This window comes from Panulirus ornatus, chromosome 2 (genome assembly GCF_036320965.1).
Source record: "Panulirus ornatus isolate Po-2019 chromosome 2, ASM3632096v1, whole genome shotgun sequence".
NCBI classification, from domain to species: domain Eukaryota; kingdom Metazoa; phylum Arthropoda; class Malacostraca; order Decapoda; family Palinuridae; genus Panulirus; species Panulirus ornatus.
In genome coordinates, this window is record NC_092225.1 from 20190199 (window position 1) to 20210118 (window position 19920).

The window sequence follows — 19920 nt, forward strand, 5'->3', positions numbered from 1 at the left end:
AAGATGAGTAATTATGGCAGTTGAGGGTATGATTGGGGGGCATGAGGTATTAAGTGAGGTAAATGGAAACGGTGAACAGCTTGTAGATTTGTTTGCTGAAAAAAGTCTGGTGCATGGGAATATCTAGTCTAAGAGAGGGACACACAGATATACGTGGGTGAGTAGGAAAGATTGTAAGAGTACATTATTAGATTTCATACTAATTGATATGCATGTGAATCTGCTTAGACAGGCAGCTGTTGGGATGTTTGATCATTACTTGTTGGAGGTGAGGTTGATGATTTGAGGAGTGAAAATGGTGAATTTATGATAGACATCTGTTATGAAAGCCTTGTCAGTAACCATTTTAACTTTGGGTCTTCTTACAGGAGAATGTATTGGTCCGCCCAAACAAGAGTCGGAATGTTGTGCAGGGTAGGAGTTTACTTTCCAAATTTCTGTATCACAGTATAAATGAAGAGGAAGCAAGACCTCCCAGCCCCCCATCTCAACCTGTAACAGAAAGTCCTGTCTCAGTGCAAAGGGTAGGTATTTTTTTTTTCATATTAAAAGATTGCTTGTATTTTTCTTTTATCACCTAGGCTTTTGGAGTACAATCCAATCTTTTTGGATTGTAATAGAATCATAATGGTTGATGATTGGCTTTTGTTGGACCGTTGAATTACAATAATTTATCTAACACTTGATATATCATATATTACTTTGAGTTCATCATTTACATAATGTGAATGTAGTTTTAGACTCTTCTGACTCTGAGTTCTTATCACAGCCGTCTTTTGTGATGAGTGAAGTGATGCCTGAACCTACATTAGAGGATCAGCTTCCTCAGGCCTCTGGTCAGGCATTTACTCGCAATGTTGTTTGGAATTTTGAAGACTTACACATGTTGATTGGGACTGACTTGCCAATCTTTGGTGGTGGAACTCATCCATGTGTTTCACTGAGGCTGCGTGACATGAGTAGGCCCATCAACATATTAACAGGTATGTGAAATGTATGGAAATTTAAAGTTGATATTAAAGTCTAAATGGAAAGATGTAAGAAGCCTATTGACTATTGACTCTGTATATTTTCTGAGTGATGTGAATTGTATTATGATCCTTGAAGATAGTGTCTCTTATTCCCTTTTCCATAGGATGGGATGGCAACCTCAAGTTTTTCAGTGTTCTTATCTAGTGTGGATATTGACACAACAAAGTGACCAACACTTAATTTGCTGTAGGGAAGAATATCCTGCTAGTTCACTTTAGTTCTTTAGTTGAATTCAACCCCTTGCATTGAGGGTGAATGTGTTGGAAATGAAGTGAAACCCATATATAGGGTGGTTACCTTGTCATGTTGCACTCCTTTGACCCAGGTAGCATTCTTTTATTTCTCCCTCACCAGCACATGGACTGCTAGTATTTTTTCCACAAACATACTACCTCTCTTTGTCACATATAACATTTGACAACACTTAACTCGCAGAACTCATTCCTCATAACTTTAGATTTTCCTGTGGTGAATGCTTTGTGCTAGCCCTCCCTTTTGGCAAAATGTTAGAAGCAGTAGATTGAAATTGCAGGTATGACCATCAGACAGGAGCATTAGATAGAAGTCGTAGGTAGGAGCATTAGATAGAAGTAGTAGGTAGGAACAATAGGTAAGAGCATTAGGTATAAGTAGCAGGTTGGAGCTTTAGGCAGGAGCAGTAGGTAGGAGCCTCTGAAAACACTGCACTAGAGTTGCCCTCTGCCAGTGGCCTGTTAAAGATGAGGCATTAAAAGCTAAGAAGCGGCACTGGAGTTCACCAGTTATGGAGACTTCTTTTGCTTTGGCCACCCCCTTGAGTTCCTGTGGCTTCAGCAGAGTAAGTGCACCAGTCTGATGATTACTGTGTAAGACATTTGTGGATATGTACCTTATTTTGTGATGCACGGTGGGTTTTTCATGTTTTGTAGTGATGCTCCTGCTCTTTTGAGGTATTTTTAATTGGTAAAAGATGCTTAGTGTAAAAGACTGGAAACAAGTCATTTAGCTTTCCTTAGAGTGAGAAGGGTATTTGAGGCCATAGACTGGATAACTGACTCAACATTTTGTTTTATTTTGTTGTTTCTTTCATTTAAGTTTATTTCATGCTTAATTGAGGTAGTATCAAGAACAGAGAAAGCCTTGCCCTTAGAAGGAAAAATCCTTGCTTTGCTCCTTCCTATATTTCTTCTTTTGGAAAGTAATACAGATGGAGAGGATTTTCAGCCCTCTACTCCCTTTCCTTTTTGTCTCTTACGAAATGGAAGAGATACGTAGTCAGTTTTTTCCTCCAGTATCACTAGGAACTTTTTATTGTATGTTCCCATGTTTGTCCTGGCCTGACTTATTATGCTGAGAAAAGAGGGAATTCTAGAGAAAAGGTGTTTTGAAGGTGATGTCAGTAAAATTTGAGAATTCTCATTTGGTTGAGGGAAGAGAAAATTATTAGGAGTCTTGAAGTGAGGTGACTGGGATAATGGGAAAAGACTAGAAGTATTAAGAGCAGTGTTAAGGAATTAGTTTGTGTTTTTAGTATGACTTAAGTGTTCAGAGATGTGCAGTGATCATGTTACTTAAAGATTCCTCATAAGCAGCTTAGTTGCATTAGGTGAAACTATGTCATGCATTCATAAATTGATGTTTATGATATTAATTTCTGATGCATTTTATTTCATACATCTAAAGAATTAATATTTTTTACTTTGCATTTCATGAATAGATTTTGTTTGTTGTTCATTGATATGAAAACCTTATCAACAGGCATCGATTATTGGTTGGATAACCTTATGTGTAACGTTCCTGAGGTAGTCATGTGCTACCATCTAGATGGCATTGTTCAAAAGTATGAACTGATCAAGACAGAAGACTTACCTCATATGTCTGACTGTCAGTTTTCTCCAAGATTGGTACGGGATGTAGCTCAGAATATTCTTTCATTTCTCAACAGCAAAGCTACAAAAGAGGGTCATACTTATTGGCTATTTAAAGGTAAGTTGATGTTAATGGAGGAACAGTTCACAGATCATTTATGACATCAGAGCTGTTAGTTTTTCACTTTTTGATATCCTTTTGAAATACTGATTGTTCCCTATCCAGGTTATCTGTTTTTCTAACTTAGTCCCCAGTATTTAACTGCTTAATCATTTTGACATTATCTCTCTCATTATGGTAGAAAATAAACATGTTATTTGATATGCAACTTAATGATATACTATTGAATCTTGAACTGTATTTCTTCAGACTTATTTTATGTATTCCCCAGGTATTTCTACAATAGTCATTGCAAAATCTGATACTGTTATATAAATTAGAAGGGACAAGATGCTTTCACTGCACCTTGTATCCTTCACCCTTGTGAGATCCTACTCTGAGCTTCAGCTTTGCTGGTCACATCCATTTTGATCATCACTCCCAAACACCCACATTCATTTACAACAAATTCTTCTCCATTAAAACTGATAATGCATTGTGACAACCTGTATCTTTCAGAGACAATAGTCATTATCTTTTTTGTATTCACTTTCAACTGCCTCTTCGTACACACAACATGAAAATGATCAACCTCTCAGTCCAATTATTCCTGAGCCTCGTTTGACAACAACATCTGCAGTTAACAAATTTGACAGTTTTCCCTCGCTTCCACCTTGGTTTAGCAGTGCTGTACACTGATCACTCCACTTCATTTTCATGTAATGCACCATCCATAAAAACAATAGATAACTATAGTGATTGTCACTTAAGGGTAGCTATATCTAGGTCACCCCAGATGATCGATATTTTATCAGAAATCCTAAAAAACCTGTGTTAGGATGTACTTACAGACCAACCCCTTGTAAGGGCTTTTGCTTACCAAGTGAACTATGGGTTATCTCAATAAAGGAATGAGAAATTTGTGGGAACTGGGTTGAGATGATACACATAAATGAATTTAAGCGTTTATTTATTTATTTCTTATACTTGATCACCGTTTCCTGCCTCAATAAGGTGGCGCCAGGAAACAGACAAAGAACGACCCATCCAATCATGTACACACACATGTATATATATATATATATATATATATATATATATATATTTTTTTTTTTTTTTTTTTTTTTTATACTTTGTCGCTGTCTCCCGCGTTTGCGAGGTAGCGCAAGGAAACAGACGAAAGAAATGGCCCAGCCCCCCCCATACACATGTACATACACACGTCCACACACGCAAATATACATACCTACACAGCTTTCCTTGGTTTACCCCGGACGCTTCACATGCCTTGATTCAATCCACTGACAGCACGTCAACCCCTGTATACCACATCGCTCCAATTCACTCTATTCCTTGCCCTCCTTTCACCCTCCTGCATGTTCAGGCCCCGATCACACAAAATCCTTTTCACTCCATCTTTCCACCTCCAATTTGGTCTCCCTCTTCTCCTCGTTCCCCCCACCTCCGACACATATATCCTCTTGGTCAATCTTTCCTCACTCATTCTCTCCATGTGCCCAAACCATTTCAAAACACCCTCTTCTGCTCTCTCAACCATGCTCTTTTTATTTCCACACATCTCTCTTACCCTTACGTTACTTACTCGATCAAACCACCTCACACCACACATTGTCCTCAAACATCTCATTTCCAGCACATCCATCCTCCTGCGCACAACTCTATCCATAGCCCACGCCTCGCAACCATACAACATTGTTGGAACTACTATTCCTTCAAACATACCCATTTTTGCTTTCCGGGATAATGTTCTCGACTTCCACACATTTTTCAAGGCTCCCAAAATTTTCGCCCCCTCCCCCACCCTATGATCCACTTCCGCTTCCATGGTTCCATCCGCTGACAGATCCACTCCCAGATATCTAAAACACTTCATATATATGTATATATATATATATATATATATATATATATATATATATATATATATATATATATACATATAAACCATGGAAAGCTGTGTAGGTATGTATATTTGCGTGTGGACGTATGTATATACCTGTGTATGGGGGGGGTTGGGCCATTTCTTTCGTCTGTTTCCTTGCGCTACCTCGCAAACGCGGGAGACAGCGACAAAGTATAAAAAAAAAAAAAGCGGCAAGGCAGCAGGTTTGGATGGTATTGCAGTGGAATTTATTAAAAAAGGGGGTGACTGTATTGTTGACTGGTTGGTAAGGTTATTTAATGTATGTATGACTCATGGTGAGGTGCCTGAGGATTGGCGGAATGCGTGCATAGTGCCATTGTACAAAGGCAAAGGGGATAAGAGTGAGTGCTCAAATTACAGAGGTATAAGTTTGTTGAGTATTCCTGGTAAACTATATGGGAGGGTATTGATTGAGAGGGTGAAGGCATGTACAGAGCATCAGATTGGGGAAGAGCAGTGCGGTTTCAGAAGTGGTAGAGGATGTGTGGATCAGGTGTTTGCTTTGAAGAATGTATGTGAGAAATACTTAGAAAAGCAAATGGATTTGTATGTAGCATTTATGGATCTGGAGAAGGCATATGATAGAGTTGATAGAGATGCTCTGTGGAAGGTATTAAGAATATATGGTGTGGGAGGCAAGTTGTTAGAAGCAGTGAAAAGTTTTTATCGAGGATGTAAGGCATGTGTACGTGTAGGAAGAGAGGAAAGTGATTGGTTCTCAGTGAATGTAGGTTTGCGGCAGGGGTGTGTGATGTCTCCATGGTTGTTTAATTTGTTTATGGATGGGGTTGTTAGGGAGGTAAATGCAAGAGTCCTGGAAAGAGGGGCAAGTATGAAGTCTGTTGGGGATGAGAGAGCTTGGGAAGTGAGTCAGTTGTTGTTCGCTGATGATACAGCGCTGGTGGCTGATTCATGTGAGAAACTGCAGAAGCTGGTGACTGAGTTTGGTAAAGTGTGTGGAAGAAGAAAGTTAAGAGTAAATGTGAATAAGAGCAAGGTTATTAGGTACAGTAGGGTTGAGGGTCAAGTCAATTGGGAGGTGAGTTTGAATGGAGAAAAACTGGAGGAAGTGAAGTGTTTTAGATATCTGGGAGTGGATCTGTCAGCGGATGGAACCATGGAAGCGGAAGTGGATCATAGGGTGGGGGAGGGGGCGAAAATTTTGGGAGCCTTGAAAAATGTGTGGAAGTCGAGAACATTATCTCGGAAAGCAAAAATGGGTATGTTTGAAGGAATAGTGGTTCCAACAATGTTGTATGGTTGCGAGGCGTGGGCTATGGATAGAGTTGTGCGCAGGAGGATGGATGTGCTGGAAATGAGATGTTTGAGGACAATGTGTGGTGTGAGGTGGTTTGATCGAGTAAGTAACGTAAGGGTAAGAGAGATGTGTGGAAATAAAAAGAGCGTGGTTGAGAGAGCAGAAGAGGGTGTTTTGAAATGGTTTGGGCACATGGAGAGAATGAGTGAGGAAAGATTGACCAAGAGGATATATGTGTCGGAGGTGGAGGGAACGAGGAGAAGAGGGAGACCAAATTGGAGGTGGAAAGATGGAGTGAAAGAGATTTTGTGTGATCGGGGCCTGAACATGCAGGAGGGTGAAAGGAGGGCAAGGAATAGAGTGAATTGGAGCGATGTGGTATACGGGGTTGACGTGCTGTCAGTGGATTGAATCGGGGCATGTGAAGCGTCTGGGGTAAACCATGGAAAGCTGTGTAGGTATGTATATTTTGCGTGTGTGGACGTGTGTGTATATACATGTGTATGGGGGTGGGTTGGGCCATTTCTTTCGTCTGTTTCCTTGCGCTACCTCGCAAACGCGGGAGACAGCGACAAAGCAAAAAAAAAAAATATATATATATATATATATATATATTATATATATATATATATATATTATATATATATATCTATATATATATATATATTTCTTTTCTTTCTTTTATACTATTCGCCATTTCCGCGATAGCAAAGTAGGTTAAGAACAGGAGGTGGGCCTTGAGGAATCTCTACCTGACCCCTTCTCTTTCCTTCTATTGGAAAAAAAAAAAAAAAAAAAAAAAAGAAAAACGAAGGGGAGGATTTCCAGCCCCCCCGCTCCCTTCCCTTTTAGTCGCCTTCTTCGACACGCAGGGAATACGTGGGAAGTATTCTTTCTCCCTATCCCCAGGGATAAAATATATTTTATATATATATATATTATTATATATATATATATATATATATCTATATATATATATATATATAATATATATATATATATATATATATATACAGCGACAAAGTATAAAAAAAAAAAAAAAAACATATATTATTATATATTTTTATTATTATACTTTGTCGCTGTTCCGCGTTTGCGAGGTAGCGCAAGGAAACAGACGAAAGAAAATGGCCAACCCCCCCCCCCACACACATGTATATACATACGTCCACACACGCAAATATACATACTACACAGCTTTCCATGGTTTACCCCAGACGCTTCACATGCCTTGATTCAATCAACACGATCAGCACGTTAACCGGCACACACTCGCTCCAATCCAGCCCCCATCATAATACATTTCCAAGCTCTTTATCCACAACAGACTTCATAATTGCCCCTCTTTCCAAAACTCTTGCATTCACCTCCCTAACAACCCATCCATAAACAAATTAAACAACCATGGAGACATCACACACCCCTGCCGCAACCTACATTCACTGAGAACCAATCACTTTCCTCTCTTCCTACACGTACACATGCCTTAATCCCCGATAAAAACTTTTGACTGCTTCTAACAACTTGCCTCCCACACCATATATTCTTAATACATTCCACAGAGGATCTCTATCAACTCTATCATATGCCTTCTCCAGATCCATAAATGCTACATACAAATCCATTTGCTTTTCTAAGTATTTCTCACATACATTCTTCAAAGCAAACACCTGATCCACACATCCTCTACCACTTCTGAAACCACACTGATGCTCTGTACATGCCTTCACCCTCTCAATCAATACCCTCCCATATATTTATACCAGGAATACTCAACAAACTTATACCTCTGTAATTTGAGCACTCACTCTTATCCCCTTTGCCTTTGTACAATGGCACTATGCACGCATTCCGCCAATCCTCAGGCACCTCACATGAATCATACATACATTAAATAACCTTACCAACCAGTCAACAATATAGTCACCCCCTTTTTTAATAAATTCCACTGCAATACCATCGAAACCTGCTGCCTTGCCGGCTTTCATCTTCCGCAAAGCTTTTACCACCTCTTCTCTGTTTACCAAATCATTTTCCCTAACCCTCTCACTTTGCCACACCACCTCAACGAAAACACCTATATCTGCCACTCTATTATCAAATACATTCAACAAACCTTAAAATTTTCCATCTAAACCCCGTCCCCCCCCCCCCCCCCCCCCCCCCCCCCCCCCCCCCCCCCCCCCCCCCCCCCCCCCACCCCCCCCCCCCCCCCCCGCGCCACACTTCTCTACTCACTTGTTATCATCTCCCCATTTGCGCCCTTCACTGAAGTTCCCATTTGCTCCATGTCTTACGCACTTTATTTACCTCCTTCCAGAACATCTTTTTATTCTCCCTAAAATTTAATGATACTCTCTCACCCCAACTCTCATTTGCCCTCTTTTTCACCTCTTGCACCTTCCTCTTGACCTCTTGCCTCTTTCTTTTATACATCTCCCACTCAATTGCATTTTTTCCCTGCAAAAATCGTCCAAATGCCTCTCTCTTCTCTTTCACTATAATCTTACTTCTTCATCCCACCACTCACTACCCTTTCTAATCAACCCACCTCCACGCTTCTCATGCCACAAGCATCTTTTGTGCAAACCATCATGATTTCCTAAATACATTCCATTTTCCCACTCCTTACTTTCCATTGTTCTCACCTTTTTCCATTCTGTTATCAGTCTTCCTGGTACTTCCTCACACAAGTCTCCTTCCCAAGCTCACTTACTTACTCTCACCACCTCTTCACCCCAAACATACGCTCTGCTTTCTGAAAAACCATACAAATCTTCACCTTAGCCTCCACAAGATAATGATCAGTTATCCCTCCAATTGACCTCTCAGCATATTAACATCCAAAAGTCTCTCTTTCGCGCACCTGTCAATTAACAGTAATCCAATAACGCTCTCTGGCCATCTCTCCTACTTACATACGTATACTTATGTATATCTCGCTTTTTAAAACCAGGTATTCCAATACCAGTCCTTTTTCAGCACATAAATCTACAAGCTCTACACCATTTCTATTTACAACACTGAACACCCCATGTATACCAATTATTCCTCAACTGCCACATTACTCACCTTTGCATTCAAATCACCCATCACTATAAACCGGTTCGTTTTTCTTTTTTTTTTTTTTGTGCATCAAACACTAAACACGCTCATTCAAGCTGCTCATAAACACTTGGCCTTCATGGGTCTATCTTCTCATGCCTAGGTGCATATGCACCAATAATCACCCATCTCTCTCCATCAACTTTCAGTTTTACCATATAATCGAGGATTTACTTTTTACATTCTATCACATACTTCCTTTGCCTTCATACTCCATCCCTTGCTCTGTGTCTACTCACTAACCCCTAACTTTACTCCCAAGACATTTCCAAACCACTCTTCCCTTTACCCTTGAGCTTCGTTTTCTCCGAGCAAAACATCCAGGTTTCCTTTCCTCAAAAAACATATACTATCTTCTTTTATACATCTTGGATACATCCACACACATTTAGACACCGAGTTGAAGCTTCAGGAGGATGAGCACTCCCCGCGTGACTCCTTCTGTTTCCCATTTTAGAAAGTTAGAAATACAAGGAGGGGAGGATTTCTGGTCCCCCGCTCCCATCCCTTCCGTTCCTAGATATATATATCTATATATATATATATCTATATATATATATATATATATTATATATATATATATGGAAGGTATTAAGAATATATGGTGTGGGAGGCAAGTTGTTAGAAGCAGTCAAAAGTTTTTATCGAGGATGTAAGGCATGTGTACGTGTAGGAAGAGAGGAAAGTGATTGGTTCTCAGTGAATGTAGGTTTGCGGCAGGGGTGTGTGATGTCTCCATGGTTGTTTGATTTGTTTATGGATGGGGTTGTTAAGGAGGTGAATGCAAGAGTTTTGCAAAGAGGGGCAAGTATGAAGTTGTTGTGGATGAGAGAGCTTGGGAAGTGAGTCAGTTGTTGTTCGCTGATGATACAGTGCTGGTGGCTGATTCATGTGAGAAACTGCAGAAGCTGGTGACTTAGTTTGGTAAAGTGTGTGAAAGAAGAAAGTTAAGAGTAAATGTGAATAAGAGCAAGGTACAGTAGGGTTCAGGGTCAAGTCAATTGGGAGGTAAGTTTGAATGGAGAAAAACTGGAGGAAGTGAAGTGTTTTAGATATCTGGGAGTGGATCTGGCAGCGGATGGAACCATGGAAGCGGAAGTGGATCATAGGGTGGGGGAGGGGGCGAAAATTCTGGGAGCCTTGAAGGATGTGTGGAAGTCGAGAACATTATCTCGGAAAGCAAAAATGAGTATGTTTGAAGGAATAGTGGTTCCAACAATGTTGTATGGTTGCGAGGCGTGGGCTATGGATAGAGTTGTGCGCAGGAGGGAGGATGTGCTGGAAATGAGATGTTTGAGGACAATGTGTGGTGTGAGGTGGTTTGATCGAGTAAGTAACGTAAGGGTAAGAGAGATGTGTGGAAATAGAAAGAGCGTTGTTGAGAGAGCAGAAGAGGGTGTTTTGAAATGGTTTGGGCACATGGAGAGAATGAGTGAGGAAAGATTGACCAAGAGGATATATGTGTCGGAGGTGGAGGGAACGAGGAGAAGAGGGAGACCAAATTGGAGGTGGAAAGATGGAGTGAAAGAGATTTTGTGTGATCGGGGCCTGAACATGCAGGAGGGTGAAAGGAGGGCAAGGAATAGAGTGAATTGGAGCGATGTGGTATACCGGGGTTGACGTGCTGTCAGTGGATTGAATCGGGGCATGTGAAGCGTCTGGGGTAAACCATGGAAAGCTGTGTAGGTATGTATATTTTGCGTGTGTGGACGTATGTATATGCATGTGTATGGGGGTGGGTTGGGCCATTCCTTTTGTCTGTTTCCTTGCGCTACCTCGCAAATGCTGGAGACAGCGACAAAGCAAAAAAAAAAAATATATATATATATATATATATATATATATATATATATATATATATATATATATATATTTTTTTTTTTTTTTTTCATACTATTCGCCATTTCCCGCGATAGCAAGGTAGCGTTAAGAACAGAGGACTGGGTCTTTGAGGGAATATCCTCACCTGACCCCCTTCTCTCTTCCTTCTTTTGGAAAAAAAAAAAAAGAAAAACGAGAGGGGAGGATTTCCAGCCCCCCCGCTCCCTTCCCTTTTAGTCGCCTTCTACGACACGCAGGGAATACGTGGGAAGTATTCTTTCTCCCCTATCCCCAGGGATAATATATATATATATATATATATATATATATATATATATATATATATATATATATATATATATACATATATATACATATATATATATATATACAGCGACAAAGTATAAAAAAAAAAAAAAAAACATATATTATTATATATTTTTATTATTATACTTTGTCGCTGTACCCCGCACTTGCGAGGCAGCGCAAGGAAACAGACGAAAGAAATGGCCCAACCCCCCCCCCCACACACATGTATATACATACGTCCACACACGCAAATATACATACCTACACAGCTTTCCATGGTTTACCCCAGACGCTTCACATGCCTTGATTCAATCCACCGACAGCACGTCAACCCCGGCACACCACATCGCTCCAATCCACTCCACTCATACATACATTTCCCAAGCTCTTTCATCCACAACAGACTTCATACTTGCCCCTCTTTCCAAAACTCTTGCATTCACCTCCCTAACAACCCCATCCATAAACAAATTAAACAACCATGGAGACATCACACACCCCTGCCGCAAACCTACATTCACTGAGAACCAATCACTTTCCTCTCTTCCTACACGTACACATGCCTTACATCCCCGATAAAAACTTTTGACTGCTTCTAACAACTTGCCTCCCACACCATATATTCTTAATACATTCCACAGAGCATCTCTATCAACTCTATCATATGCCTTCTCCAGATCCATAAATGCTACATACAAATCCATTTGCTTTTCTAAGTATTTCTCACATACATTCTTCAAAGCAAACACCTGATCCACACATCCTCTACCACTTCTGAAACCACACTGATGCTCTGTACATGCCTTCACCCTCTCAATCAATATCCCTCCCATATAATTTCCCAGGAATACTCAACAAGCTTATACCTCTGTAATTTGAGCACTCACTCTTATCCCCTTTGCCTTTGTACAATGGCACTATGCAAGCATTCCGCCAATCCTCAGGCACCTCACCATGAGTCATACATACATTAAATAACCTTACCAACCAGTCAACAATATAGTCACCCCCTTTTTTAATAAATTCCACTGCAATACCATCGAAACCTGCTGCCTTGCCGGCTTTCATCTTCCGCAAAGCTTTTACCACCTCTTCTCTGTTTACCAAATCATTTTCCCTAACCCTCTCACTTTGCACACCACCTCAACGAAAACACCCTATATCTGCCACTCTATTATCAAATACATTCAACAAACCTTCAAAATATTCACTCCATCTCCTTGTCACATCACCACTACTTGTTATCATCTCCCCATTTGCGCCCTTCACTGAAGTTCCCATTTGCTCCCATGTCTTACGCACTTTATTTACCTCCTTCCAGAACATCTTTTTATTCTCCCTAAAATTTAATGATACTCTCTCACCCCTACTCTCATTTGCCCTCTTTTTCACCTCTTGCACCTTTCTCTTGACCTCCTGTCTCTTTCTTTTATACATCTCCCACTCAATTGCATTTTTTCCCTGCAAAAATCGTCCAAATGCCTCTCTCTTCTCTTTCACTGATAATCTTACTTCTTCATCCCACCACTCACTACCCTTTCTAATCAACCCACCTCCCACTCTTCTCATGCCACAAGCATCTTTTGTGCAATCCATCACTGATTCCCTAAATACATCCCATTCCTCCCCCACTCCCCTTACTTCCATTGTTCTCACCTTTTTCCATTCTGTACTCAGTCTCTCCTGGTACTTCCTCACACAAGTCTCCTTCCCAAGCTCACTTACTTACTCTCACCACCCTCTTCACCCCAACATTCGCTCTTCTTTTCTGAAAACCCATACAAATCTTCACCTTAGCCTCCACAAGATAATGATCAGTTATCCCTCCAATTGCACCTCTCAGCATATTAACATCCAAAAGTCTCTCTTTCGCGCACCTGTCAATTAACACGTAATCCAATAACGCTCTCTGGCCATCTCTCCTACTTACATACGTATACTTATGTATATCTCGCTTTTTAAACCAGGTATTCCCAATCACCAGTCCTTTTTCAGCACATAAATCTACAAGCTCTACACCATTTCTATTTACAACACTGAACACCCCATGTATACCAATTATTCCCTCAACTGCCACATTACTCACCTTTGCATTCAAATCACCCATCACTATAACCCGGTCTCGTGCATCAAAACCACTAACACGCTCATTCAGCTGCTCCCAAAACACTTGCCTCTCATGGTCTTTCTTCTCATGCCTAGGTGCATATGCACCAATAATCACCCATCTCTCTCCATCAACTTTCAGTTTTACCCATATTAATCGAGAATTTACTTTCTTACATTCTATCACATACTCCTTAGCCTTCATACTCCTTCCCTTGCTCTTGTCCTCTCACTAACCCCTAACTTTACTCCCAAGACATTTCCAAACCACTCTTCCCCTTTACCCTTGAGCTTCGTTTCACTCAGAGCCAAAACATCCAGGTTCCTTTCCTCAAACATACTACCTATCTCTCCTTTTATCACATCTTGGTTACATCCACACACATTTAGACACCCCAGTCTGAGCCTTCGAGGAGGATGAGCACTCCCCGCGTGACTCCTTCTGTTTCCCATTTTAGAAAGTTAGAAATACAAGGAGGGGAGGATTTCTGGTCCCCCGCTCCCATCCCTTCCCGTTCCATATATATATATATATATATATATATATATATATATATATATATATATATATATATATATGGAAGGTATTAAGAATATATGGTGTGGGAGGCAAGTTGTTAGAAGCAGTCAAAAGTTTTTATCGAGGATGTAAGGCATGTGTACGTGTAGGAAGAGAGGAAAGTGATTGGTTCTCAGTGAATGTAGGTTTGCGGCAGGGGTGTGTGATGTCTCCATGGTTGTTTGATTTGTTTATGGATGGGGTTGTTAAGGAGGTGAATGCAAGAGTTTTGCAAAGAGGGGCAAGTATGAAGTCTGTTGTGGATGAGAGAGCTTGGGAAGTGAGTCAGTTGTTGTTCGCTGATGATACAGTGCTGGTGGCTGATTCATGTGAGAAACTGCAGAAGCTGGTGACTTAGTTTGGTAAAGTGTGTGAAAGAAGAAAGTTAAGAGTAAATGTGAATAAGAGCAAGGTACAGTAGGGTTCAGGGTCAAGTCAATTGGGAGGTAAGTTTGAATGGAGAAAAACTGGAGGAAGTAAAGTGTTTTAGATATCTGGGAGTGGATCTGGCAGCGGATGGAACCATGGAAGCGGAAGTGAATCATAGGGTGGGGAAGGGGGCGAAAATCCTGGGAGCCTTGAAGAATGTGTGGAAGTCGAGAACATTATCTCGGAAAGCAAAAATGGGTATGTTTGAAGGAATAGTGGTTCCAACAATGTTGTATGGTTGCGAGGCGTGGGCTATGGATAGAGTTGTGCGCAGGACAGTGGATGTGCTGGAAATGAGATGTTTGAGGACAATGTGTGGTGTGAGGTGGTTTGATCGAGTAAGTAATGTAAGGGTAAGAGAGATGTGTGGAAATAAAAAGAGTGTGGTTGAGAGAGCAGAAGAGGGTGTTTTGAAATGGTTTGGGCACATGGAGAGAATGAGTGAGGAAAGATTGACCAAGAGGATATATGTGTCGGAGGTGGAGGGAACGAGGAGAAGTGGGAGACCAAATTGGAGGTGGAAAGATTTTGAGTGATCGGGGCCTGAATTTGCTGGAGGGTGAAAGGTGGGCAAGGAATAGAGTGAATTTGATCGATGTGGTATACCGGGGTTGACGTGCTGTCAGTGGATTGAATCGGCATGTGAAGTGTCTGGGGTAAACCATGGAAAGTTGTGTGAGGCCTGGATGTGGAAAGGGAGCTGTGGTTTCGGGCGTTATTGCATGACAGCTGGAGACTGAGTGTGAACGAATGGGGCCTTTGTTATCTTTTCGTAGCGCTACCTCGCACACATGAGGTGGAGGGGGATGGTATTCCATATGTGGCAAGGTGGAGATGGGAATGAATAAAGGCAGGCAGTGTGAATTGTGTGCATGGGTATATATGTATGTGTCTGTGTGTGTATATATATGTGTACATTGAGATGTATGGGTGTGTATTTTTGTGTGTGTGGACGTGTGTGTATATACATGTGTATGGGGGTGGGTTGGGCCATTTCTTTCTTCTGTTTCCTTGTGCTACCTCGCAAATGCGGGAGACAGCGACAAAGCAAAATAAAAAGACATAGATATATATATTCTTTTTCTTTCTTTCAAACTATTCGCCATTTCCCGCGTTAGCAAGGTAGCGTTAAGAACAGAGAACTGTGCCTTTAAGGGAATATCCTCACCTGGCCCCCTTCTCTATTCCCTCTTTTGGAAAATTAAAAAAAAATAATGAGAGGGGATGATTTCCAGCCCCCCGCTCCCTCCCCTTTTAGTCGCCTTCTTCGACACGCAGGGAATACGTGGGAAGTATTCTTTCTCCCCTATCCCCAGGGATAATATATATATATATATATATATATATATATATATTTCTTTTCTTTCTTTTATACTATTCGCCATTTCCTGCGACAGCGAGGTAGCGCAAGGAAACAGGCGAAAGAAGGGCCCAACCCACCCATATTCACATGTATATATATACATACATGTCCACACACGCAAATATACATACCTATACATCTCAGTGTACACATATATATACACACACAGACATATACATATATACACATGTACATAATTCATACTTTCTGCCTTTATTTATTCTCATCACCACCTCGCCACACATGAAATAACAACCCCCTCCCCCCTCATGTGTGCGAGGTAGTGCTAGGGAAAGACAACAAAGGCCCCATTCGTTCACACTCGGTCTCTATCTGTCATGTAAAAATGCACCGAAACCACAGCTCCCTTTCCACATCCAGGCCCCACACAACTTTCCATGGTTTACCCCAGATGCTTCACATACCTTGGTTCAATCCATTGACAGCACGTCGACCCCGGTATACCACATCGTTCCAATTCACTCTATTCCTTGCACGCCTTTCACCCTCCTGTATGTTTAGGCCCCGATCACTCAAAATCTTTTTCACTCCATCTTTCCACCTCCAATTTGGTCTCCCACTTCTCCTCGTTCCCTCCACCTCTGATGCATATATCCTCTTGGTCAATCTTTCCTCACTCATTCTCTCCATGTGACCAAAGCATTTCAAAACACCCTCTTCTGCTCTCTCAACCACACTCTTTTTGTTTCCACACATCTCTCTTACCCTTACATTACTTACTCGATCAAACCACCTCACACCACATATTGTCCTCAAACATCTCATTTCCAGCACATCCACCCTCCTGCGCACAACTCTATCCATAGCTCACGCCTCGCAGCCATACAACATTGTTGGAACCACTGTTCCTTCAAACATAGCCATTTTTGCTTTCCAAGATAATGTTCTCGACTTCCAAACATTCTTCAAGGCTCCCAGAATTTTCGCCCCCTCCCCCACCCTATGATTCACTTCTGCTTCCATGGTTCCATCCGCTGCCAGATCCACTCCCAGATATCTAAAACACTTTACTTCCTCCAGTTTTTCTCCATTCAAACTTACATCCCAATTGACTTGACCCTCAACCCTACTGTACCTAATAACCTTGCTCTTATTCACATTTACTCTTAACTTTCTTCTTTCACACACTTTACCAAACTCAGTCACCAGCTTCTGCAGTTTCTCACATGAATCAGCCACCAGCGCTGTATCATCAGCGAACAACAACTGACTCACTTCCCAAGCTCTCTCATCCACAACAGACTGCATACTTGCCCCTCTTTCCAAAACTCTTGCATTCACCTCCCTAACAACCCCATCCATAAACAAATTAAACAACCATGGAGACATCACACACCCCTGCCGCAAACCTACATTCACTGAGAACCAATCACTTTCCTCTCTTCCTACACGTACACATGCCTTACATCCTTGATAAAAACTTTTCACTGCTTCTAACAACTTGCCTCCCACACCTTATACTCTTAATACCTTCCACAGAGCATCTCTATCAACCCAATCATATGCCTTCTCCAGATCCATAAATGCTACATACAAATCCATTTGCTTTTCTAAGTATTTCTCACATACATTCTTCAAAGCAAACACCTGATCCACACATCCTCTACCACTTCTGAAACCACACTGCTCTTCCCCAATCTGATGCTCTGTACATGCCTTCACCCTCTCAATCAATACCCTCCCATATAATTTACCAGGAATACTCAACAAACTTATACCTCTGTAATTTGAGCACTCACTCTTATCCCCTTTGCCTTTGTACAATGGCACTATGCACGCATTCCGCCAATCCTCAGGCACCTCACCATGAATCATACATACATTAAATAACCTTACCAACCAGTCAACAATACAGTCACCCTCTTTTTTGATAAATTCCATTGCAATACCATCGAAACCTGCTGCCTTGCCGGCTTTCATCTTCCGCAAAGCTTTTACTACCTGTTCTCTGTTTACCAAATTATTTTCCCTAACCCTCTCACTTTGCACACCACCTCGACCAAAACACCCTATATCTGCCACTCTATCATCAAACACATTCAACAAACCATCAAAATACTCACTCCATCTCCTTCTCACATCACCACTACTTGTTACCACCTCCCCATTAGCCCCCTTCACTGAAGTTCCCATCTGCTCCTTTGTCTTATGCACTTTATTTACCTCCTTCCAAAACATCTTTTTATTCTCCTTAAAATTTAATGATACTCTCTCACCCCAACTCTCATTTGCCCTCTTTTTCACCTCTTGCACCTTCCTCTTGACCTCTTGCCTCTTTCTTTTATACATCATTTGCATTATTTCCGTGTAAAAATCGTCCAAATGCCTCTCTCTTCTCTTTCACTAATAATCTTACTTCTTCATCCCACCACTCACTACCCTTTCTAATCAACCCACCTCCCACGCTTCTCATGCCACAAGCATCTTTTGCGCAAGCCATCACTGCTTCCCTAAATACATCCCATTCCTCCTCCACTCCCCTTACCTCTTTTGTTCTCACCTTTTTCCATTCTGTACTCAGTCTCTCCTGGTACTTCCTCACACAAGTCTCCTTCCCAAGCTCATTTACTCTCACCACTCTCTTCGCCCCAACATTCTCTCTTCTTTTCTGAAAACCCATACAAATCTTCACCTTCGCCTCCACAAGATAATGATCAGACATCCCTCCAGGTGCACCTCTCAGCACATTAACATCCAAAAGTCTCCCTTTTGCGCGCCTATCAATTAACACGTAATCCAATAATGCTCTTCGGCCATCTCTCCTACTTACATACGTATACTTATATATACGTGTATACGTGTGTATACGTATACTTATGTACGTGTATGTATATATTGATATATACATACCTACACAGCTTTCCATGGTTTACCCCAGACGCTTCACATGCCTTGCTTCAATCCACTGACAGCACGTCAACCCCTGTATACCACATGACTCCAATTCACTCTATTTCTTGCCCTCCTTTCACCCTCCTGCATGTTCAGGCCCCGATCACACAAAATCTTTTTCACTCCATCTTTCCACCTCCAATTTGGTCTCCCTCTTCTCCTCGTTCCCTCCACCTCCGACACATATATCCTCTTGGTCAATCTCTCCTCACTCATTCTCTCCATGTGCCCAAACCATTTCAAAACACCCTCTTCTGCTCTCTCAACCACGCTCTTTTTATTTCCACACATCTCTCTCACCCTTACGTTACTTACTCGATCAAACCACCTCACACCACACATTGTCCTCAAACATCTCATTTCCAGCACATCCATCCTCCTGCGCACATCTCTATCCATAGCCCACGCCTCGCAACCATACAACATTGTTGGAACCACTATTCCCTCAAATGAGTGGATGGGTCTTTCTTCGTCTGTTTCCTGGTGCTACCTCGCTGATACGGGAAACGGTGATCAAGTATGAAAAAGTATGATAAAAATTTATATTACTCAAGAGAGCTAGAGATTGAGTGTGATTGGATCTGGCCTTTCTTCATCTGTTCCCTGGGGCTACCTTGCTAACGTAGGAAATGGCAATCAAGTATAATGAAAAATAAATGTATCATGGAGAGGAGACCTTGAAATGCTAATTCAAGGTGAAATGCTTCACTAGTTCTGTTTCTCCTTGTAGATTTTCTTGTAGTTACTTAAGAGAGATGTTAAGCTCTCACCAAAATGTAAACCTCTCTCCAGGGTTATATTCTTTGCCTCCTGGCCAGATGATCTGTGAAGTAAGCTAGCTACTTCTTGACAGCTGGAACTGTAAAGTTCTGTGCCATCTCTTTGTTCCTTTTTCTCTTGTTCTTGCTCCTCTTGTCGGCTCTACCAAGCCCTCCATGGATTTTTCATCATGGAACTGAGAAGCTTCAAGTTGGCATCTTCTAAACCCTCAGCAAAACACTTTGGCCAAGACTGACTATTCCTGCCACATCAAAGATCGATTTCTTGAAAATTGTAAAGTCACGATTGCAGTCCTTCCAGATGGCCTTCCAGGCATCATTCGTGGTGGTTTACTGCAGTACATGCCATGCACT

General features: G+C 41.4%; 1 protein-coding gene across 5 annotated transcripts in view; it reads left to right on the plus strand.

Moving 5' to 3' along the window:
• The window catches only part of LOC139753881 (erythroid differentiation-related factor 1), a 103385-nt gene that overhangs the window by 34440 nt on the left and 49025 nt on the right, over positions 1-19920 (plus strand). For all 5 annotated transcript variants that reach the window (XM_071670847.1, XM_071670863.1, XM_071670841.1 and 2 more), the window contains 3 exons: positions 369-524; positions 770-983; positions 2770-2997. In XM_071670847.1, the coding sequence (XP_071526948.1) occupies positions 369-524; positions 770-983; positions 2770-2997 (598 nt within the window). The remainder of the gene's footprint in view (positions 1-368; positions 525-769; positions 984-2769; positions 2998-19920) is intronic.